The following is a 25,857-nucleotide window of genomic DNA, read 5'->3' as shown; positions in this document are numbered from 1 at the left end:
AAAGTAGGGTGAGTTAATTACAAGCTAAAAAGTGTATTTTTCACTAATCTGACAATTTGCAAGTGACGTAAAGAAAGGGGAGGGCTGCAAAGTTGTAAAAAAATCGTCATCTCGACCGTCTCGAGCGTGGCTGATTTATTTTTTATTTTGAAGGAAATAATTCAAGGATGACCAAAATATATAATGTGACGATTTCCACAAGCCGAAGAACGAAAAAATCTTCGATAAAGTTTAATGCGTGCGGCTCCATTATGCCTATAAAATATTAACATAAAGTGTGGATTTTGTGGTGAAACTACTTTGCAAAAATCAGTAAAATTTACATAAGAAGTATTAGAAAAATGTACAAATATCTTAGAATATTGTCGAGGTAAACCGGTTCTTCCGGTTAATATTAAAGCATTTTTTTTAAATTATTGTTTAATAAATACAAGTTCTACTTGAACAACATACACTTTTTGCTATTTCCTGAGCTTATCAATCAATAATATTTTTTTAATTATTAGATCCCTCGAATCTATCGAATCCCTCCAGATAATCGCCAAATTATGAGACATCACGTGTAGGATATATAGATGAACCATATATATCTTAATCTGACTCGCTTGAGTATTTCAAAATGGCGATTTTTTGCATATTGTAATAACGGCCGCGAGTCCAAATTGTCAGACTGATCGATTTTTTAGGTTAACTTATTTCTTGACGACATTTCCAACCCTTACGTACGACCATTCCCACCAAGCAAAAAATCAGATTAAAATACGTGCATTATTAAAAAGACGTATGACATTGATGCTTCAATATCTGACGCGCCCGAGTATATCCAGGGCACAATTTTTTTTACATTTTTGAAAATCTATACCGCTCCCCCCACCGATGAAAAGGTATACATTCAATATTTTTTTTCTTATTATTATCTAAGCTTCGCAACCCAATAGGTCTCTATGACGCTCGAGTAAATCCCCATTTAGCATCGTGGGCTCCCCCTCCACTACTTACTTACTACCTATTAGTCATAGTATCTTATTGCGATGTAGAGTTTTGATGACGGTTATTCTTTCACTCGGTTATACCATATTGTTTATTAGAGAATGGTCGCACGATATTTTGCCTTCTTTCGAGTTCTCTATAATTTCTCAATTAACCTTTCAGCGATTTTAAGCTACTAAGAACATCTATTGATTTTGATACAGTTTTCGAATCCCAATTAAATAAGCAAAAATCCAGAAGCAGATTCGTAGTTATATATGTATATATTTTTTTAAAGGCATTCTATATACATAAACAAACACCCTTGCTCGCCTGTTTGAAGAACAGCATAAATACAGTGATACAGCGAATTAAACTGCTGCCTTAGTAAATATTTCCGACCGCGACTTCTCAGAAAGAATACCAAGCTTGTTCTGTACAAAACTAGGCTGCGACCGGTGCTTACTTATGGATCCGAAACCTGGGCCCTTAGAATGACGGACAAGCTTATTTTTGAGCGGAAGAATTATAAAGAATTTTTGGGTCTGTTTGTGACGATGATGATTGACAATGAAAAACTTTATACTATCCTAGACAACACCAACATCGTCCAATTCATAAAATGTCACAGGTTCAAGTGACTGAGACACGTGCACGAAAAGCGGACAAAAGAACTCAAGGTCCTTACTGAACTATAACCCTGGTGGCAAGAGAAAACCCAGTCGACCGAGGCTGTGTCGATGGGACGGAGTTGTCAAGGATCTCGAAACAATAGAGTGTTCGAAGTCGGACGCAAGAAGCCCGAAATAGATTACGATGTCGAAACTCGAAACATACTAAAAGAGGCTAAGGCACAAGGGGCTGTATAGCCATTGATGAAGATGATGATAGAGAATTAAGTATTCTGTAGTAATAATGTATATATTTTGGTCTTATCAGAAGCTTCAATCTAAACTATGGACTCGTTGGAGTATTTTATTCTATACTATATTGACAAACTGTCAGTTGATCTAAAAGTCATTGGTCACATAGATTCTCTATCTGTCACTCTGTCTGTCACATTAATAGGCGCGGCCATGTTGGTCTGTAGTGAATAAAAATCATTCTAAATTATTGCTTTTACCAAACTAAAACTGACACAATATGCCCAAATGCGACCTCAAAACGAGATACATCCCCGCGACTTTCGCCTGGACCTTACTATTGGGCACAACGTCCCTGTTTTTTTATTTTCCGTAAGTATACATTCAGTTTTCAAAGTATGGATCTCTTTGATTTGACAACTTTCACATAAAGATTGGGGAATCGCTGCTATTAATATCTCCCGACTACCTTTGCCCTATTTAACTTTATAATGCCATACATTTTGTGCTTGTATTAGCAGCCGAAACTGCTTATAAGCCTTCGCTAACAAGTTATTTACTCTTGTAAGATTACAACAATTTCATGGTATATTAAGTTATTCTATAATTGCAAATGGTATAAACACGTCTCAATGTATGTTAATGACTAGCTTTGTCATAAATGTTACATGCAAATTTACTTTTCGAATAAGTTTGGCATAATTGGATTAAAATGTTTGTATAAGTTATGACTTACTACCACTATAAACATTTTTACAATTGTTTTTTGAGGTTGCTGTATGATTTTTTAAGGGTATGTAAACAATATTCTAGTGTATAACTTTCAAATAATATACCAATTTTATTTCAGTTGCCAATACTATCTGCACAAACACCCATGGGTACCAGCATATCAAGGTGTCATAACATTTTTTGTTTTGGCCAATTTTACACTGGCCACTTTCATGGACCCGGGGGTGATACCAAAAGGTAGGTAAATTTTTAAAATGAGAATGAGAAAAGTACTTAAAGTTGGTCCTGGCTAACCAATTATACATACTCATAGGCTGAACATATTAAACCTAGTATAATGTTTCAGTTTATTGTATTATATATTATATTATAGTGAATCATGCCTTATGAAATAAAGTTTAAAATATTGTAGTAGTTTATTTATAATGAAGCTAGGTAATGGTGCATTAATGAGAATTGATATTATGGATGAGATAAGATTGTTTTAATATTGTGATAAGAAATGACTGAAAATTATAGAATTAACGATGGAATATTAGATAATAAGGTCTTGTTTGCAAAATAATGTTATCAAAATTTTTAAAACACTAAAAGTAGGCGTGGAAATCTGATTGCCCATTTGTATTTGAGAAAGAATATTTGTAATAAGAGGCTTGTTATGTAATTAATCAAATTGTTGATCTTATTGATAGCACGATAATATTTAAACTAAATTTATTAGTTGAATGTTTTTAAAACTATAACAATAACTATATACATTTATTAATTTATTAGAATTTTTATACCCTGTTTCATTTAACAAATTAATTTTGCAATCATCTAAAATATAATGAATGAATGGAAATATTTCTCTGACATCAATATAATAGTTACTTTTACTTTATTCATATATTAGAATACACATCTTATCCAATATAATGTAACTTGTAGTGTACTCATATTATAACTAAACAAAATATACAAAAAGAAAAATAATTAGGACAGAGTATAACTAAATTAACCCTGTACTGTTCTCACTCAATTTAATGTACAATTGTTTATTTGCATCCGAGATTGTAATTGAATTGAGATGCAAGCTGTTTGTGTTCAATGTTACGGTTGAGCAGTTACTGGCTCAAGTTTTAATTAACTTTGCTTTGCAAATATAAACTTTGTTATTGACATGAAGGGTTGGCTGGATGTGGTAAATGTGCTTTTTTTTGTTAAATGATAGTTTTGTCTCTATTCAGGTGTTTGTATTTGCACAAATGTTAATAAGCTACACTCACCTCAAAAATTCTAATAATAAATTCTTAAATATTTAGGCAGTTACACTATATCCTCATTATGTTGTAGTTCTCAACCTCACATTTTAAATGCAAGACCACAGGACTTTATTGATTGCACATTTAGCCCGCAGACTAATATTATACAGAATTGAATATAGTCAGAGAGATAATAAATGAGCATATAGTGAAAAAGGTGAGGCAGTATGAATTGGAAGAAGTCTTCGGTTGATTGTTATTAAAACATTTAATATTGGCTTTGAAAAGCTTGCGAAAGTACTTTGCAATCGTTTCATTAAATATAGAATTCGCGTGAGATAAATCGTCGTTAACATAAAATAATTTAATATAAAGAGGAAAAATTTAGTACCAGTTTCTTGGAGCCGTCGTGGTTCACTTGAGTAGGTGCTCTCTATTGGATGCATTCAGAGGAACTGAATTCGTACCAGGTTTTCCGGTTGAGAACAAATCCAGGAAATTGCCGCAGAAATCTGTCTTTACACACATTAAAAAACTTTGTTTTTTTTTGGAGTTGATTAAAGCGAAATGAACTATTAAAGCGATTATGATAAACTTTGCTATAGATGGACAGGGCTTTGAAATTAAACGCTCGTGCTACATTTGTATCCTAGTATAAACAACAAAAATTGTTAGAACCATGTTTATGACGAAAGCATTCACATTATCGAACAGGAAAAACTAGTGTACGCTAGATTCTTCTCTAGATTTGGCAAACAATGGCAGGAGGAAAATGATTACCTCACGCATATTTAAACACTAATTTTAGTCTATTTCTAGAAAAATGGTCGTAAAAGAACAAGGTCACCCTTTGAGGTTATTTGTCCATGTTATAATCCAATATCGGTAATCATCGGCGAACCGTTTGATCGAATTAAAATGAATTTAATGGTATTGGATAATCCAATTAAATTTGGAATGGTTCCTGTGATATCTACAGTCTAGCTACCTTGCCTTTCTTGACTTTTAACTTTTGCCTAAATGTTGAATTAAAAAACCTGGTAAATTTGTCGAGTCACGGTTTACCTTAAAACAGCTCCAAATAATTTTCAATCGTTCTTTACAACTTGTGTGCAGTACCCCAAGTAAGATTAAGAAGGCGCATGGCTTTCTACCCCTATCTTTATAATATTACATGGATGACATGAGGTTAGGTTAGAGCCAAGAATTTGTACCCTTGATTCATTTCGCTAATCATGATGTTTTAATTAATTTTTATGGAATTAAATAGCAGGCGCCGCCACATTATTGCATGTTACAGTATTGCCGATTGTTGAGAACATGTAGAAAAAACTTTAGAGCTGTTTTTAGGTGGAGCCGTGATTCGACAAATTTACCTAAAACCTCTTTACTACAGCTTTCTTAGCCTGTAAAATAAAGTCTAAATAATCTATAGAGTTGAACTGTATTCAGAAAATTTGTATGCACTAAAGGTTAACCAACCTTAAAAAAATCTATGAATCAGACGCACAATTGAATCCGTCCCATACCATTTTAGTTACGGGCCTTCATACTATATTAACTAGACAGTTAAACGCACATTTAACTGGCTTCATAAACTATTACACATATTTATGAAAAAACGTGTCTGCCCTGGCCTGCTGGAAATCGGTAACTGTTACAGATAATAAAATTAAATTTACTATACAACATACTTTGTGCACCCAAAATACGAATCGTAATTACTGCGGGTAAAACAATCCGAAGTTATTGAGACGTATTTTTAATATAGAATCAGGCTGTCAGCCTATTCATATAGATATTATTCATGCGAATATAATTGCGTTCGTTATTTGCATATTGGTTTTACGATAAGACCGCAAACCTTGGAATCCAAGATTTCTTTATATTAATTAAAGGCGGCGTTTTTCTCATTGTTTCCGAGATCTTTTAAATTTATTTTTAATATAGAACTTTAAAAACATTTATCTGAACTGATAATATGCTTTGTTCTTCTTTGTCTCGTATTAATTGTTTTTGCAAGATCTTCAAAACTACTTTGCAATTCTCTGGTTTTCTAGGTTATACTTCATTTGCGGTGAAGTAGGAACGTATTTTAAAATCGATTTAAATGTCATACGATATAAATGGCGTGACTAATTTCGTTCTTGACCTTCATTAGTTAATTATATGCTCTTATAAATGACATCTCCTTCCAAGTATGGCTTTCGCAGTTACAACAACCACCCTATTCTTAAACCTAAATTCGTCCACCGATGAGGTTTTCATATTAAAATTCGGCTGTACGAGGCATGCCTTTTAAGTTTTGTCGTTTGAAAAAAGCATGACTAGAACGTTATAGTACCTACCTATCTTTTATTGCTTTTCAAAGTATTTACCATGTAGCTATTCTACTCTAAAGTGGGGGTGTTCAAAATGGCTGACTTGAATGCGTCGACTGCTTCTTTATCGGACTGGAACCTTTGACCACGAAGACTTTTCTTAATTTTAGGAAATGTAAAGAATTGTTAGGGCTTAGGTCAGGACTATTTGGAGGATGGTCAAGAATTTCTTCTTTTTACTTCTTTAAATACTCAATCGTTTGACGAGCGCTGTGTGAGCTTGCGTTGTGGTGCAGGATGATGCGTCGCTTTGAGTTAGATTTTCGAAGTTCGGCGATGACTTGTGGTAAACAAACTGTGTTATATCACTCTGCGTTAACGATTTTCAACTGCAATAGTCGCAACACGGCCACCATCTTCTTTGAAGTACTTCGAGAACTTCCAATCGACGCTGTGACTAAACGATAGAATTACTCTTAATACTTTCAACTGTTTTGAGATTCATTAGAATAGAATTTAAATACATTCGAATATAGAACAGTTTTTAATTCATTTTTTTTAAAACATGGATACGACAGAACTTAAAAGGCATGTCTCGTAGCTCTTTAATCCCCTTAATTGTCTTCCTATATTACCGTGCTCCTGTCATGTTTGTTTATAATTGCTTTTGTTTTTGTGAAACTGTTTTAGGATATATCCAATATACTAACAGTGTGACGAAAGAACCCAGCAAATGGTGGTTCATTTACTTGTGATTAACCGACTTTCGAAAGAGTCCGGTGCGATCGGTGGGTCGAGACTGGTATGAGGGTATCTCGGGTTGGGCTATCAGTCATATTGCAGCTGTATAATTCTGCCATAGAATTGTTAGATATGTAAGATAAACAGCACAATGGGTCACGGCGGCCGGCGACTCGCCAATAAATATCATGAGGATATTTCCGGAGTAGTTGTCACCAGACCTAAGTTAAAGCAAATAATTTCCCTTTTTGGGAAAGAAGTGATTTGACATACCCTACTTTCTGGCTTCTCGGCTCCAGATCCTCCTGATCGCGTGCCTAATAGGTTACTATGTAGGGGTCCTATAAATAAATATACATATATTTATTTCATTTGACTTTTTCTTTTTCTACTATAGTGATACAAACGTTTGTTTACTAATAAATAATTAAACATCACAAAAAAACGTGTATTAGTTATATCAGATTAATCCCTTAATTGCCATTAAAAGATCAACTTTACCTTATAAAAGCTAAACTATGATGGTGAAATGTCAATACAATTCCCTAATTGCTTTTGTCACTAGGAAACGTAATAATTAATGTTTTCAGTCATAATTTCTTTGTCAATCATGACCTAATTCAACACTTATTCGATTGTGTCGTGTCTTACAAAGTCACGAGTGACACACTTAAGATAGCACATAGATAAACCATATTTAAATTTATGTTTGTAGTGTAGGAAGTGGAGTAAAAGATATCTTGGCTGGGTGTAATGTAACCTTTGCTTAGCTAACTAGTGGCTTAGTGGCTTCAGCGTGCGACTCTCATAACTGAGGTCGTAGGTAATCTCTCGAACGCTAGAGGAAAACATCGTGAGGAAACTGCCTTAGACCCAAACAGTTGACGTGTGTCCGGCACAGGAGGCTGATAAACTACTTGCCTAGTAGATGCCATATGATCACGAAACAGATACAGAGATCTGAGGCCCAGACCTAAAAAAGTTTGTAGCGCCACTGGTTTATTTCCTTACCACCACCACCACCACACAACCACGAACTTCATCACTTCGCCCACACCGAATCAAATCAATCAAATCAAAATACATATAAATTATATAAATACAATTGAATGATACTAAATTCACATTTACAATTAGCTCCCAAATAGTAGCGCGAGAGAGAAGAAGTGGCAAGAAATTTCCACTTATTAATCGCCAACAATGATGTATTCCTACATACGATGCTTCGATATTTCCAGCCCCACCTGACGAAGACCGCGAGGATGACTTCCGTGCGCCGCTGTATCGCAGCGTGGAGATAAATGGTATAACGGTTCGGATGAAGTGGTGCGTCACCTGCAAGTTTTACCGACCGCCGCGCTGCTCGCACTGTTCTGTCTGCAATCATTGTATAGAGGTAAGGAAAATTACTCGGATTTTTAAATGTACTAACTCAAGGAGCGACGAATGTTTAACATCTATTATTTTTGTGCCACTTTATTGCTAAAGGTTGAAAACAACTTGAATTGCCCGGTATCGTGCGCTAGTCTAATAAGTTACTCGGTGGATGTGATGCCGGTCCACTCCCGTACGTTCTGCAAGTAGGACTTCTCCTACTACCAGCCTGTCCCTTGCCTTGAATTTTGCCCATCAACAAGACTTTCCGTGTCTGCTCTGACACTCTGCTGAAACTTTCGAGTCGTCCCGATTCGTTGAAGGAATCATTCGTCGTTTAACATCAAATAGAAACATAGAAAAAAGTGCGTGCGTATAAAGTACACATGTCAGAAGTGAAACTTCTTTGTAAATTATTACTAAGGTAAAAGCCCTAATAGATGATCATGTACCAATATATGATCACTCCATGTATTTGTGTATCCATATTCACACTGTTAACACACTGTATACGTGCTAATGATAATATAAATAAATAAAATATTTCCGTTGCACAAGCCGTTATGCGACAATATCCATCTAACGAATACATCAACCAATAGCGTGATTTTTTTCTCAATCTCTCTTACAATCACTCACAAGTTGTGGTGCGACGTTCGCTCTATCTCACTCTCTCTCTCGATCTTTCTCACTTCATTGCTTCCTATTCTCACTCCATGGATACTTGCTTCATACTAAGTTCGCCCTTTCTCACTCTCTTAATGGGTATCAATCGCTCTCTCCTTTTTCTTGAACAAAAACGCTGCATATCTTGGTGACGCTAATATTAATATTACTGCGTTTCATCGGTAAACATTTTACCCTCATGCGTCTAAAGAAGCTTCACTTCAAAACATTCTGGATATTCAATACAATGAGAATATATTTACATAGGCACTAAAACTAAACACAGTTCAAAGTGAACCTTTTTGAAATGTTGAATGTTGTCCTGGCCTCGTCATTGAATTGTTTAAAGAACAAATTGAATGGTGTGTTCTTAGCATAAATACACTGCATCAGCATGTTTCTGCTATTGTGTTTATTAAGTAATAATAATTTTACGCTTGTATCACTTGGCTTATGTATAAGTCACAAAATATCTCGTGTATAAATACTTTTTGGGTAAAAAACATAGACAAGGTGGCCAAAAAGTCGTGAATTAAACGCAACTAGGGATTCGATTGGATCATCAGCTGTAAAAAAATTGTTCTACGGGAGGTCCTTAAGGTCAACCCCTGCATAGTTATTATTTGTATTTTATGTTTTTATAAGAAAGTTCCCTTTATACTAATTCTTATTAAAATTCGAAAATATCTACAGTTCGAATCTAGTCCGATGATCTCATCCAACCCCTAGTTGCGTTTGATCGACGACTTTTTGACCACAATGTATACTAGTATTTCTTATCTGATTAATTGGAAATAAAATTACGTAGATAGAAAAATTCAATATAATAAGTTGGCAAGGTAGTCTCAATAACTGAATCTATTTTGGGCCACAGGATTTGTCTAAGTATAAAAATTTGATTCCAGACATTCGATCACCACTGCCCGTGGGTGAACAACTGCATAGGTCGGCGGAACTACAGATTTTTCTTTTTCTTTCTTATTTCACTCTCCATACACATGCTGAGCATTTTTGGCCTCAGCCTGTACTACATCATGAACCACAACAAAACGCTCACACAGGTCGAGCCCATTGTGTCGTATCCTTTTATATTTTACGTATATTTGATTGACTTCTAATAATTATTGGTTTTCGTAGATAAGAGAGCTTTGTAACTAAATAGCAATTCAAAAGAAACAATTAATACATTACTTGGGTTTTATAATAATTGAAAAGAGGTGGCGATAGAACTTGGAGAAACTGATCTTGGTTGCTAACAACAGAAGGCAAAAGAATCACGTGATCCAACCAGATGGATCGATAAAGTAAAAGACGCATCGTTTTCAAAACTACAATACTGGACAGAAATTGGACAGTGGAGACAGAAAGTCCGCTCCACATGTTTCCTTGACTACGACGCTTCATGAACTACATAAGCTATGCATAGATGGCGCAATTCACAATAATGTCATTAATAATATAATTTTAGTAATAGGTACATAGTTGAAATAAGCTTTCTGTTGGCGATATTGAATTCTGCCAATTAACTTTGAAATCGCTATTGAGATACAGTACTGTAACGTGTACCCCTTTATTCGTATTAATATGTTCAAATATCGTTTTGACGAAACACTAGTCGTCTCTTTTCGTTATAGCTCTAAAACAATTTGACGAAAAGAGACAAAAACGAATAGTTCGATGCATATCGTTTAACATACCACAGAGCACAGCTTACATATAGTTAATTGTAAATGTTTACCAAAGGAAACTACAATATAATCTGTGTGTTAGTTGATATTTTAGTATGTATGTAATATGTCACAGGCACTAGCTAGCTTAATAGGCCGTTCAATTAACAGCCCAGCCTTTTAACTGAACAGAGCTGTTTATAGTGCTGTTGTAACAACATTTAATAAACTGGCTGGCTAATTTAAAGAAAACACTTTTTTACCGGATATATTATGTTGTACGGGGAAATAAATACAGATAACACAACTTTCTCTACAGCTGTGATACTTTTTGACATTTGTGACACAAAGGTGACAACACCTTTTGTCTTCAGTCACCGTGACCATGCACGCCGTAAAGCACGCAAAACGTCGGAAAATTTTAAAATTATGTAAATAATTATAAGTTTATAATAATACATAGCTTCAATCCGTTTACAAAGAGTTTTGCTTTATTACGGTCATGTTTGCTAAGAATTCTCTGAAATTTTCCTTAAAACACAAATCAGAATGGTGATAATGGGTATAATAGCCCTTCTAGCGATACCGATATTTGGTTTAACGGGTTTCCATATGGTGCTAGTGTCGAGGGGAAGGACGACGAACGAACAGGTGACGGGCAAGTTTACGGGCGGATACAATCCCTTCTCAAAGGGGTGTTGGTCCAATTGTTGTTATACGCAGTTTGGACCGCAGTATCCTAGGTGAGTATTTCAAATTTTCAATATTAAGACTCATCTTCACGTCGAGATAGGATACGAAATTTCTTGTAGCGACGTCGTTACACAACTGAGCGTTATTCAGGGCAGTTTTTTCCTCCACTTGTGGAACCAATTCGACGTAGGGTCCATCAAGATAAGAGTGTACCAATTCTTAAAAGGCCGGCAATGGACTTGCGAGGCCGATGGTAGTCTGTCTATGGGCGGCGGTAACACTTAACATCAGTTGAGCTTTCTGTCCGTTTGATACATTATTTTTTTATTTTTTTATCTATGATTTGATCCGATCTTGCTGAAAAGTTGGACTGTTCTCACATACGTGATTTAGTTTCTGATAAATTGTAGACACACATACATTATGAAATTTTGCATTTAAAATAAGATAATATTCACTAAAATAGTATCAATCAAAAAGTATAATAATTAATTAATATGAGAAATAGTTATGTTCTGCACAAGTACATGCGTGCCCCAGGCATATCTGGCCAAAATAGATCCTCAAATTACCCAGTGTTTAAAAGAGTCTTGTCGTTATCTAATTAAATTTTTTTTAAATTTCCAAATAAAAAACATTACTAAAGGAAAGCTTAAAATTACTGAGAATGTGAGCTCATAAATAGTGTTTCCTTACGTGGAGCCGACGTCCCATAGGCAATTTGATTGCTAAGGGGGGCATAATTTCGAAAGTTTATTAAAATTATTTGGAATTTGAATTTTTCATATTTTAAAAATTTTCGTTATATATATTGAAAAAAAAAATGTATGTTACATAGAACATTTTTTGAAAGGCTAAGATAAAGGTTGCTCTAAAGTAAAATATAATAAAACTTCGTAACTAACGTAACTACGTCTCGCTATACACTCGGGGCGTATCTCTCATGAATTAGTTAATTGCTATAAACGAATGAATGCAATGTAACAGTTGAAGAGAAAGCTATACTCTTGGGGCGTAACTCATCGACACGCTTATAAAACTAAGAAAGCCTGAGTGAGCAAAATGTAATTTAAATTATTCCACGTCATTAAATTAAAATAAGTAGACGTCCCTTCTCGTCGGAAAAGAAGATAGAGGGTGTAGGCCGAGAGAAAAAGCCGGCGTAAAAAAACTCTCGGTACTCTTAAAATAGCAAATCATCAAACAACACTTATTTTAAAACAAATATCGCAAATTAATTAGTAGTAGCCTGTCTAGCACTAGTCCCAGGCCCTTTTATCAACTAGATAATCGTTAAGTTTATAGTTAGCCATTTTTCACAGCTTTTCTTTAATACATTTCTTAAATTTATTAAAAGGCAGAAATAAAAGAGCCTCTGGAACTTTATTAAAGAAGAGTATTCCTTGGCTCGTACACATTTATAGAAGAGTACGTTAATTGTTTCACAGAATTTTATTATGTAAAAGTATGATTAATTTTATATGATTAACACAATTAAAAGAAAAACAATATAACGATAGACACGAAAATGTTAACACAGCTATTTGGAGTACACACACAAACACTAAACAATTACAACAACGATTTCAAAAGGCGCTTGCATTTCAAGTATTCGTATGCTTAGGCTAGGGAACATGAAAACGTATCGATTTGCATCTGGGAACCCTGACACTTGTATTTTCTTACTTAAAAGGTGTTCCCAAATCTTAACTTTATATTGAATTGCTGTCAAATAATCAAATATTTTCTTAAAAAAACTTTTTAAGAATTTATAATATCTCTTTCATTAGGTTGTGTAATCGTCGAATAAATTACGATGTCCATTGAAGTGCTGTGATGAAAGAATGCTCAAAAAGTTAGTGAATCTATTCTTTGTAGATTGGAAATTGTAGCGTATTGACAAACGGCAATAATATTTTTGATATATTTACTAATGTACACTCATATCATGTAAGAAGAGAATTGAAGTTACATATTTTGTATATTATTTGCAGAGAAACTAATATTTTTATTCTATATAGCTTATTATCTAATAATTTCATATCACGATGTACACAACTAACCTACATTTAATTTTTCACTAAGTGAATATAATCGTTTGAGAAATAAAGTATCTTTGAACCGAAGTACTCAAGTACATAATTAAAAACCATACACGCAAAATCATTCTAAACCATTATCGCTTAAAAATGCATTTATAACAATGTACAACATTTATTTATTTATTTATTCACAAAAATACATACACTATCCTTACAGTACTAAGCCAATACGATAATGTTGAAATTAAAAATAAATTATATACTAATATCGATATTGTGAATTCGTTCAGCGAACATACACAAGGATGTCTATAGTGTTGACAGCATTCAGTAGACGCAACGTCTTTGTTAATGGGGATCTGTCCAACAGACTGGTTTAAGTCCTAAAAATATTTGCAAACTTATTAAGTATAATATAATATAAACTTATAACCAATACGTCGGCCAGTTAATACCCATAATTGTCTTGCGTCACCACTTTAAGCCACATTAAATGTCGAAGATAATAGTTTGTAAACATCGACTATATAAGTTGGATTTCGTTTAGCCAATTATTATCAAATTGTATAGTTAAAAAAGTATTTTTTTTTAAATAAATTGTGTATCGATTCCAGCCTTGTCCGGCCATCAAAGTACCTGTACAAGAGCAGTAAGAAGCGACGCGAAATGACCGCGATGAACGCGGGCATAGCGACTATAGCGTCCGGCGCGCAGGTAAAGACGTATACGGCGGACAACGGGGCCGCGCATCGCCAACTCGGCGCGCACGCGCACTACAATAAGGTGAGGGCCAGACGCTTGCTTCGCTTGGCTTGGGTCGATGGGCTTTGTGGGGAAGACATCTTGAACATTAACTGATATGTTACATGGTCATCGCTCAAACCTTTGCCCTGATTTTTCATTGATTATCATGACTATTCATTAGATTTGTAATGAAAAATCTTTAAAATATCTTATTGATTTGAGGGTGAAAATCAGCAGAACTATTATTATTTTAAAAGACTTAGCTTTCAACTGTTTGCCAAAGTTTTTACTACCTTTAAAGATATTTGCCCCAATTCACGCAAAAACTGAAAATGAATATTCAGCCACAATATCATTTAAAGGTGTTTTTTATGTTGTTTTTTTTGTATTGTCTTTCAAAGCCACAAACCTATCAAAGCCATCTTTAGTTTTTCACATGTGCACTCGTATATATTCATAAAAACTAGATCGGTCTATTTGTCTCGCTTCCTCACAGCGTGCACACAATTCGAGAGAGAGAGACAAGAGTTACATTAGAAGAGTGCAAATAGACTGAGTTTTTATGAATACGGTTAGGCTTTTTTTAATATATACTTAATTCTCCAACTTAAATTACTTAAGAGAAATAAAGCATTGCTAAGTACTGATAATTTATTTGCAAATAGCATCATTATTAAGTCACGCTTGTAGAGCAATTACATACCTTCAATTCACTGCTGTAAAGTTTATTTTCTTTTGAGCACTGATGTAGTGAATTGAAGACATGGGTATGTCTGGCTCTCGATATCGAGGGAGGTATTGATAAACTAATTTTAATGTGTTTGTATTAAAGACTTGGGTTGGGTTTGGGTGGAAAGGAAATTAGAACATTACAATTAATTTACAAATAAAAAGTAACTTTTATCTCTACACCTATAAGTTGGGTAGTTATTAAAGTCTATTGCAGCGAAACTGTTTTGCAGATTTGCATAAAAGTGGTAAAAATTGATTGTAGTCTATATGTCGCAGTAAAGTGGTTAAATCAGAGAGTTAGTTGATTGTATATCGACATTTAAATAAATATATAGAGATTTAATTAACTCTCTGATGTGAACTCCTTCACTGCGACATAAATAAGATATATTTTCACTTTCCAGGTGTATCTTATTAGTGAACTTTCAATGATAGATAATTCTTTATTTTTGTTTGATTTGTAAAGCCCATAGTGAAATAAAATAAAAATAAATCAATGGCTTTACAACCTTTTTAGGTCTGGGCCTCAGATTTCTGTATCTGTTTCATGATCGTTTGTTAATCGAATAGGCTAGTAGGTGATCAGCCTTCTATGCCTGCCTTCGACTTTTTGAGTCTTAGGCCGACTTGGCTTTCCTCACAATGTTTTCCTTCCTCGTTCGGTGAACATGAATCGAACTTCAGGTGTGAGAGACGCACGCCGAAGCCACTAGACCAACACTGCTCCTCCTGAAATTAAATATTAGTTCTAATTTCGTCAACTTTTTGGATTAAAATACAAAATTGGTACCGACAGTAAATAAGCCTCATTAGTTAAACCTGGAGCTCCAAATATTCCAGCTGTCTCCCGGGCGCGACGAGCACGAAGGTGAGATGGAGGGCCCCGGGGCCTCGCAGTCAGCGGATTGCGAGCCGACGCCCCCGCCCCTGCAGCGACGGGGCTCCTCGGCCAACTTGTTCCCGGAGCCCCACCATCATTTGCCACCGCGGCCACACCACTATCCGCGGTTGAGTCCGCTCTCTAGGAATACTAGGTACGTATAACGTTAAATATTAATGGGCAGATTTGTGAAATTTCTAAGTTTTCTGGTAGTAATAGGTAGTCCGGTCAGGAATAAACTATAGTCAATGCATTATGAACTGAGGCTTCGAGTCATAAATCATATTTATCTGTCTGTCCCGCTCGCACTTATAGGTCTTATGGAGAGGTGTCTGTGCGTAAGAATTGTAGAGGTGCATATCGATATGCAACTCTACAATACTTACTTACAGGATAGGCATGACCGATATGCTAAATTATGTTAAGTTATATTAATAAGAATAATTTTTCGCTATCTGAAAATAAAAGTTTTAATTTGTAAGATAAAATTTTTGTTACGACGTAATCATAGAGAAACTGTATAGATCGTAATGTGCCGTTTTTATCTTTCTTAGTTCTTCAAAAATCCTCATCCGTATCTTCACCATCTGTGCCATTCTTGTAGATTCCCGAGGTGGTGCTTGATCTCTTAAAATAGTTTTCCTAAGTCTTTATCCTGGAGCGTGCGCGTGCGCAGGTAGCTAAGTATTGATAACGGGTTGCATTGCGTGCAAATTCCTACTGTCAGTGACATTGCCCGACGACTCAATTTAAAATGCGTCAACTATAGAGTTATTTATAAATAGTTTAAGTAATGTCCTTTGTTGACATGGCTTTTACACTTTAAGAAAACACTTTTTAAACGGATTGAAGCTATGTATTATTATTATAAACTTATATTTACATAATTTTAAATTTACAATTTTCCGACATTTCGCGTGCATGGTCACGTTGACCAATTATTTATCAGTGTATTTACATAATTAAATAATTGTAAGTTTATAATAATAATCCACAGCTTCAATCCGTTTAAAAAGTGTTTTCTTAATACTTTAAGTAAAATAAGTTGTAATTATTAGAAACTCCATAATTTTTATACGTCTGTCGCGTGACGGTCACAGATAAGTCGAATCGACGATGACGTAACGAAAAAGTTACGAAAAACTAATTATGGACTTGACAAATGATTATAAATATCATTATATATAACTTCTTCACACTATAAAAATCTTCGTCTTATAGTACCGCGTTATGTGGGGCACGGAAATCGTGTTATAGGAAAACTAGTTATATGGGTATCACGTTATATCGGTTTACTGTGTTAGGTAGGTAGGTCGGGTTCGGTAGGCCTTGTCATATATATCTGGACCAAGGTATTTGCGAAGGGATTAGTTAAAAGTGCCCATAACTGACGAGCATGCATGTCATGAAAGAGGATGAATGATGGGGACGAGGGAGGTGTGTCAAGACCGTAGCATGTAGAGCATCCGTGGTCTCTGCCTTCCACTTCGTCGTGATTATAAAAATAAAATAATATATTTATACTGGTTTTTTTTTATTTTTCATGTCAGTCACGGTGGTACAACCACATCAGGTTACCGTGTGGTGATGGAGCCTCTCCGCTACGACCCGGGCTCCAATGGTGGGGCCAGGCCCTCCCCTACAATGCAGCAGCGGATTAAAGCTCTCGGCGTGCCCACGCCTTTAGCGCTCAGTAGTCCTGTGCGCAGGTAAGAACTGTCCGGTTTCTGTTTTTAACGGATAACGAAGCGTTGGATTTGTTGGGGATACTAGTTGTAGGAAAAGTTTGAAAAATATATTTTTGATGGCTTTAAAAATTATTTAAATTACTACTAAATATTGTTCAAATCTGGTACTGTTACGTATCGTTATTTGTACTTTAAAAATGGGAATCAGGTTTTGAAATCTTAAGTAAAACCCTTCTATAATACGGTAGATTGGTTCCGCGTTATAGGAACGGGGTAGATCTCGCATAACGCGCCTGTAGACCCCATATAACGCGTTATGTACAAATTATTTACGTTTAACATTTTTCGTTGTTATGAACAAAATAAGTGCGTATAAATCATAATTAATGACACAATACAGAAATATAACTTGTGAAATTCCCGCGTTATATGGGGAACTCAAATCGCGTAATACGAAAATACGTTATAAGAGTACCGTGTTGTAAGAGGGACTATTGTAATAAAATCTGTACCGAAATAAAAAATAAAAAAAATATGTAATCCTTTTGACGGCTTACTGAGTCGTTCATTAGTACTATAATGATAGATTAATATATGAAGAATGCCTAAAAAATAATAATAAGTAATCGGTTTTTAACATAAGGCCTTTTAAATTTTACTTAAACTTATAATGATCGACTAAGTACAGCTCAATTTAATTTATGAAATTTCAAAGCGTTTCATTGCTTTGAATTCTCATCAACGATCGCGTGTACGTCTTCATGTCGACACTGCTTTAGCGATTTAACGTTAAGTTACATTTCATGGCCTTTTCCGAAACCATCGACCTTTTTACGAAGATTATAAATATATGTACTTAATATTATATATATTAGAACAGTATTATTATAGTATTCCACAAATTTATTGTTAATTTATTTATTATACATGTATATATATATTTATTAACAATATTACTATTAATTAATAAATAAAATATGAATTAACCAACGTTAAGTGGAATGACTAACGTCATATCGGTAAAAGAAATGTATAAAAAACTAGAGCGTTCACGCACGTGTACGTGTGTACGTGCCTGTAAAAATGTTTATGGCTAGGATACAGTACAGTAACTCGCTCGTAAAATAAATGCTGATCTATAAAAGTGCATGTGTTCAATTGTTAAATTTAAAATAGTTTATTTAGAATTGACAAATTGAATTGACATTTTATATGTTGGTATCTGTGGATATATATAATCTTCGTAAAAAGGTCTGTCCTATAAAGTTGTCAAGACTCCCGTCCAAGCATTGCTTCCTTTAAATGTTAGATAGTTTTATTATTTGCATGTATAATTGTTTGCATCATGGGTAGACTAACAATTATTTGCTTGATCATATATAATTTATAACTCCTTGGGGATTTATATTAAGGGAAGGGGTATAATTTTTAAGTAGTCTTTTGTCTCTCTCTCTCTCTCAAATTGTACTTACGCTGTGATGAAAAGAGACAGATGAGTACTTAAGATAACAATGCAATTAGAATGATTTCTATGTTCAGAGGTTAAAAGATTTACGCTTTAAAGAGAAATTTGAATGATATTAATAAATAATGAAATCTTGTGAAATGGCTAAGTCTTGCTTTTGTATGCTTGATCCAAATGGTTAAAATTCATCTTTTTTTTAAATTTTCATAATGTGATACTAAAATGTAATTATTATTGAATACACTACTTTTTTACCGAAATAATTAATCGTGAGAAAGTAGTGTATATTCTAATAACAGGCATAGATAGACATTTAGTTCAGAAAATTGATCGCATTTTGTTGCATTAAGAAATTTGTCTATAAACTAAAATTCAAATGGCGATTGTGTTTTGTCCTTAATTCATGGCACTTAAAAAGCACAAAGATGTGAACCTCAGCTATTGAATAAATAAAATTAGGTCAATCTAAATTTATTTTTCGTATCACAATAACATTCAGAAAAGAAAAAAAAAATTACATTTACTATCAGTTCAGTTCCTGGCAAGAAATTCGCCGCCAAGTTTTGTGGTTTGTTCCAGAAAATGGTGACTATAATGCCATGCTTCAAACTCAAATAACTTAACTCATATAAGTAACCAAGTACACTTATGAACGTCAACAGAAAATATGTTAATTGATTCTACATTTACATTTATTACCATTTCGCAAGTCAAGGGCGTAGATCGGACAAGAACTGGCAAGAAAGTCTCTGCCAAGATTTAGGATCAGTTTAAGTAATCGTTAAATTTATAATAAACTTACGTTTAACGGTTCACTTACGTTTAACGAGAATTTCGCTTGGAAGTTTGTTGTAAAACGAATACAATTTCCATATAAGGAGTGATTTATCTATAGGAGCCTGGTTGGACGTACGCTTAAATTAGTTCTGTTTCGATTATTATACTGGTGAAAGTTTTAAATATTATATATTGAAAAATATGTATCAAGTAACAATCGTTCAGTATCAGCGAGCAAAACGAGCCCACTTTTACTATAGTGAGAACAAAACACAAATATATTTAATCCAATAATATTTAATATATACTAATTATAGATAGGACCTATGCCTGTTATGTATGTATGAAATGTGTATATAAAGTGAACGTTGCTTACCGCGGCAGATGGACATAACGCATAGAGCCGACGTGTCGACGGTAACTAGTAGTGTGTGGGAATGTTCTAGAATAGTTGTCATCTACCATTTTAGATGCACTTGTTTCATATGAATACGATCACTCGATAATACCGTTTAAGAGTTTATTTTCATAAATCAAAAATCAGTTTAATTTATAGTATCATCCCACCATTTCATTTCGTGTTTGAAATGGTATCCATAAACAATCTTTTTTATTTTATTATGGCAATAGTTTTAACTTTATGCCAGTTTCAAACATCTCGTTTTAAAGTCCGTCAAACTTTATTGATTATAAATTCAGGTTTTGAATACAGACTCAAAACTTTCATGCATTCTGAAAATTTGATGGAAATTGTTATGTAACAAATTCTGTTTAACGGTCTATCATATCTCTTCACTACGTTAAACGCGTATTGTCTCGCTTCAACATATGGCATTTGAGTAAGACAGGACGCACCTTCATATCATATAGACAATTATGTGTGTTTTATGGTCTTGTAGTTTCCTAGCTATTCTAGGCGCATAACACTCTAGTCCCAGAAGCATTCATACAAAAATTTCAAGTTTTTATTAGTACTTTCGACACAGCTTTTAGTTAAATCAAACTTAAAATACGCGTCTTGCCAATTTTTGTTTTGGAAACTGTATTACTTCGATGGAAAGAATTATGGAGCTTAATAAACTTATTGTCTTAGTATCAAGTATGGATGCTCGTTATAGAGAAAGCTGGTTGGTAAATATATTAATGTGCATGGTTTTTTTTGCAGAGGTAATTTGATTTAATGTTGAATTTTGATCTTTGTAACCTGATATGCTGTTTGTCTCGCAGTTCTGTAGTCTAAAGACCACAGAATAAAATTGATAATTATCAGAATACAAAGATAGCCTGCAATTTATACAAATATTTTGAGCAGTGGTTGTAGATGGTTCTACCTTTTTGTTTCTTAGTGTTAATACTGATCTCAATGGAACCATCTAGAACGAACTCGCTCGGTAGTAGTAGTGTAGTGTACAGTTGGCATGGCGTCGCATGCTGTCCGTAAACGCCGTCTCGACTCGGGCCCGTTCAGAACAAGCTGTTGGCAACAGGTGCTGGTTTTCCTTTCATAGATTAGTCGAGGTTTTACTGGTCCGCTTGTTATTAACGCTCATCCAGTAGCGGTAGTACCTCCTTTCAAACGATGTTATGGGCGAGTACGTTTCACGTTTCGTCCGGCCTGAACGCTCGTCATAATCACAAACACATGCCAGAATCACGATCGTAAAGCGTATTCGACCCTTTCGTTGCGATACAAAGAAGGCCTTCTGTTCGCTAATGAATGAAATCATAATGGTATTCTGAACGCGAGTCGAGGTGCGTCGGTCGCTTCTCCCCGCAGCTCCCGTCTCCTTCTGTCCGTAGGCCGTACGATAATAGCGAGCGCTCGGACGAGCTCGCGCGATTAAACCCCTGACGTGAGCGCCGCGCACAGGTCCAACCCGGGCACGCCCACGCAGCCGCGCCGGCCTGACTTCATCGGGGTGCGGGGCTCGCCGCAGCGGAGGTTCCTCTCCGAGGGCGAGCTGTTGCGTGACGCGGAGGACATTCGCGAGCTGGCCGCTTCCCCGCAGCGCGGCGGCTACACGTGGGCCGACCGCGCCCCACCGCACGCCCCGCACCCTTCGCACCCCACCCTCCCACACCCCGCGCCCTCGCCCATGGCCCGCCGCCGCGCGCCTCACTCGGCGGTGCCGCGACCTACGCGCCCCCTTTCCTTCGTCCGGGCCCTCGAGGTGCAGGAGCAGCTCGAACGCACGCAGCAGCCCGAGCCCCCCGATCGTGCCTCGGTCTACGACTGCAACTACGAGATCTCCGTCTGAAACCTCCGCGTGGGACAGTGTTAACCCAAAGACAGCGCACAATGGATGCGGTCATGCCATATGCCATGCGATGTGTGTGAGATTTATTTGTACATAGCGTTGTGAATTCGACATAATATCATAGTATAGATTGTGTATTTATTTATTCCAAATTTTTGACTTTGTATCGGTAACGTTACGAATGCGTATCGATAATAAAGTTTGTGAATAACACACTGAACCCTTGTGATAGTGTCGGAAAATCTTATATTGTATCGATAAAAGACTCGGCAACCAAACGATAGTGTGAATTGATAATATATGAGTAATATTTATATTGTTTATAAAAATCGGTACGATTCGAGAACTTGCGAACCATGCGTTCGCCAAACAGCTATTATGAGAAATGTGCCAAATATTATGTAGATGGATTGTTGGGCCCGATATTTCTTCAATCGTTTAAGCGTGTTAATTCAAATTTTCCTTGCATCTGATACGATTTTTGAGATCTCGTTCCGAGTTATTTACGGCCCACAGAAAGTACTTAGATGTTTTGTGAATGAACGCATGTTTATTTGACGTATCTTATAAGATGAAAGATAAATAAAATAAGAATATTGTTTGCTTTAGCGGTAGATAGATGAGATTATATATTGTAAATAATATATTTATGATGACAGTACGATACGATTTGTTCAATGTACATAATACGTAATAAAAGGCGAAATTTAAATCGAAAGTATTACATATATATTTATATGCCTTGATGTACAGTCACCGATTTATTTAAGATTGTAAATATACTTAAGGATGTAAATGAGTTTTCGTTGATTGCTATGTAAAAATTTGTTTATGGTGCCAGTATCGATTTTCCTATTTGACATATCAGTAGCGCCTTTTCAACAACTGTCATCTGTCACACAACTTTACTTGCGTGACAGATGACAGTACTATTTGAATGTACCAGTTGTCATTACACGATAAACGAAGTGCTAAATAATACTGTGGTGTGTTGATAAATCGCCGGTACGATTTTAATTTGCAGAGAAATAGTTTTCGGCCTATCAAATTTTTATTTAGTATGTTTCTTTACATTCCGCAGTGCAGTTTTCTTACTACTAAGATGATTTTAAAACTTAAAGCTATACAATATTTAGAATTTAGCAGATGTACTTAAACCGTGTGTAAATTTAATGTCTAAGATGCATTTTCTCACAAATTTTTTCTTAGTCTGATGAGACCATAATACATTTCGAGCAATAATTAAAATAAGTTATAATATGGGCATTGACCTGACAAAGAAACTGAATGTAATCACCTCATGACAAAATATGATGTAGGTCTTCAATAATAGCGTTATCAGAGACTATCGAAAGTTTGGAAGTTACGTGGTGGACTTGCATGTCATTGCCACATGTAAGTGGCATTATAAGGCAGTTCTATCACTCATTGTAATTCTTTTGGAGACTTGGAAAGTGCATCGCAAGTTTTCTGTAATAATTTGACTATTGGTTAATAGGATATAAATTCTAAAGTTTTAAACGGTGAAGTTACCACTGGTCTTCATAAAAGTACTATATTTAAAGGCCGGCAACGCTGGGTGCCTAAAAATAAGTGTCTATGGGCTGCGATGACTGCCCTTTTTGGGCGTTCCGCAGTCTCGTTTGCCCCCCTATTATATAAAAAAAGTGCAATTTTACTTTTATTAACCTTCAAGTGATGTGTCAATACATTTTTTACTTCTCACTTAGTGTGATGCTAATCATAGCCAGCCAAGCATTCCCCCTAGAACCAATTTCAAAGGCCGCTAAATATCAAATAGATTTTTATGTACACTCGGTTTGAAAGTTAATTTTAAATATGAATTAAAATTACATTTCAATAGTATAAAATTTCGACCTTGGAGATTTTTGATATCTCATGATTGGAGTTTTTATAAATTGAGTAGAATTGAGCGTTTTTTTGTATAACTTAGCTTCAAGAAATGCACGCCTAAGGAGCCCCCAGGACATCTTGATTTCTCCTAAATTTGGAGGGAAAACACCCGAGGTGGCATCACTGACTCAGCCATTACGTTTATGTGCTAATTATTCTTCATCAGAAAAAAATACATCAACACTTGAAGCGTGTTTACCAAGCCTCAAATACTTGACATATATGTTTATTGTCAAACTAACTGTCACTTATCACCCATTTGACGCGTATAGTACATTTATGAATGACCGTTAGATTTTATTGGAGAGGATTATTATTAAAGACGTGGTTGAGAATTTATGACTTAACGTGTGGCTAGAGTTCTATAATATTAAAATTCAACTGCTAACATGACGTATAAAACTAAGAAATTTGCTTTTTGTAATCTATAAATTATCTCTATTAAATGTTCCCTGTCAAAAGTTATTTGACGTGTGTCATTTCTGATTGTTGAATTGATATACTTCGAATAAACCAATGAGAAGCGAGTCTGGGATACTTTGAGGTTTAATACAAGTCTTAATTCTGATGTTCACGGTTTAAAAAGAAAGCTCTCAAAACTTTTTCTGTAATAATGTATGTCTTATTGAGTAAATCTTTAATCTTTGTAAATATTTGAATAAAAATGTATGTAAGAGGACGATTAAGTCTGCTTCAGTTAATAAATTGCATTAAAAAAGGCATATTACCAACTCTTGAAAATGGGAAACCCTTACGGCCATTTATACGACGTGGTTTAAAGTAAGTCTGATACTTGTAACCATGGTTACCATTACTTTATTTCAAACAACATCGTCACCATGGTAACAAACACGATTCTAACCCAAACAAAATTCAAAAACGTGACCGCGTTAAGTCTGCCGTAAAATGTATTCAATTTGACATGTCGGACTTAGTTCGCGCTAAGTTTCGACGTCAGTATCTCACACTAACTTTACGTTTAAAAGGCTAATGTAGAGAGTTGTACATCAGAATGTAAGTCTCGAAAATTTTCATAATGTCTTCTTGCTTATTCACTTGGCGTTACATATAAAAGGTTATAACGTTTCCTTAAATGGTATGTTGTTTAATGTTTATTTAAGTAATGCGTGTTGTTATTTTGTCCATAAAATTTAAGTTAGGTGGTTATTTAGCTCAAAGTGTGGTTGAACAGTTAGTACTGCTATGTACCATGCAGTTGACTAAGACTAATGTGTATAGTACCTCCTGAAAAATCGTTATTACCTACGTGTACGTGACAGTGTTTTATTTTTGTATTTTGATAAAATTCGTGTAAATAATTTTCTTATTTTATTGATATTAAACTCAATTAATCAATGACGTGTATACTTATTTTTCAACCCGTTAAATTACATACGTTTTGTGAGCTCCCAATCAATATTTTTTTTTATAAAATTTGTGATGCCGCTTTAGTCGATTAGATGTTTATAAATTATGCTATAATTATTCGTATGCGACGTAGGTACTAAATTTTGAACGAAGCAAAAGAACGATAGTAAAGTTTATTATTACAAGCATAAATAGAGAAAAGAAAATTTTATTTACCCACATTCGTCGCCACTTTCCGAGCGGCTTGATCCCTTAGCGTAGCGTAGAGTTTGGGATCTCTATCTTCTACCGCATTTACCATGGAACGTGTTCAGAAAAGTTGTTTGGACTAATACCTGCAGCTGAGTTTCATCATCAGACGTCAAGGCAGGATACAAAATACTATCCGTATCGCCTCGACGTCCGTCCTTCCACAACGGAATACTGGGGACATACCATGAGCAATTCCATACCATTTCTAAATCTATCCAGCTGAGATGTAGCTGAGTTTAGGTTCCATTGTTTCGCACCATAACCTGCAAATTGAAACGTATTGGAATCGCAAGACCGAACCTGTGAAACTTGCTTCAACAGATTATTCTATAGTAATAAATAAAATCTAAAAATTATTTTAAATAATGCATCAATAAGCTATTACGTTGTTCACAAATTTGTTATCAAAAAATAAATATATACCCATATCGTAGTGACTTCTTAATATATATCTTATAAATCCCTGT

General features: G+C 35.0%; 1 protein-coding gene across 2 annotated transcripts; it reads left to right on the top strand.

Moving 5' to 3' along the window:
* Positions 1 to 2,032: 2,032 nt before the first annotated feature.
* Positions 2,033 to 25,127, top strand: LOC123709362 (palmitoyltransferase ZDHHC8). 2 transcript variants are annotated; one of them, XM_045660632.1, is made up of 9 exons: positions 2,033 to 2,204; positions 2,683 to 2,801; positions 8,109 to 8,266; positions 9,816 to 9,988; positions 11,126 to 11,320; positions 13,927 to 14,095; positions 15,629 to 15,822; positions 17,219 to 17,377; positions 21,469 to 25,127. In XM_045660632.1, exons 1-9 carry the CDS (start codon positions 2,113 to 2,115, stop codon positions 21,854 to 21,856), a joined length of 1,647 nt encoding a protein of 548 aa, XP_045516588.1. In that variant the 5' UTR covers positions 2,033 to 2,112; the 3' UTR covers positions 21,857 to 25,127. The 2 variants fall into 2 exon arrangements, with proteins under 2 accessions (XP_045516588.1, XP_045516589.1); XM_045660633.1 differs by having other exon boundaries at positions 21,399 to 21,610.
* Positions 25,128 to 25,857: the final 730 nt, after the last annotated feature.

The sequence above is a fragment of the Pieris brassicae genome, chromosome 5 (genome assembly GCF_905147105.1).
Source record: "Pieris brassicae chromosome 5, ilPieBrab1.1, whole genome shotgun sequence".
NCBI lineage: Eukaryota > Metazoa > Arthropoda > Insecta > Lepidoptera > Pieridae > Pieris > Pieris brassicae.
Note: the sequence above shows the minus strand (reverse complement) of the source record. Positions and strands in the feature narration are given on the sequence as shown.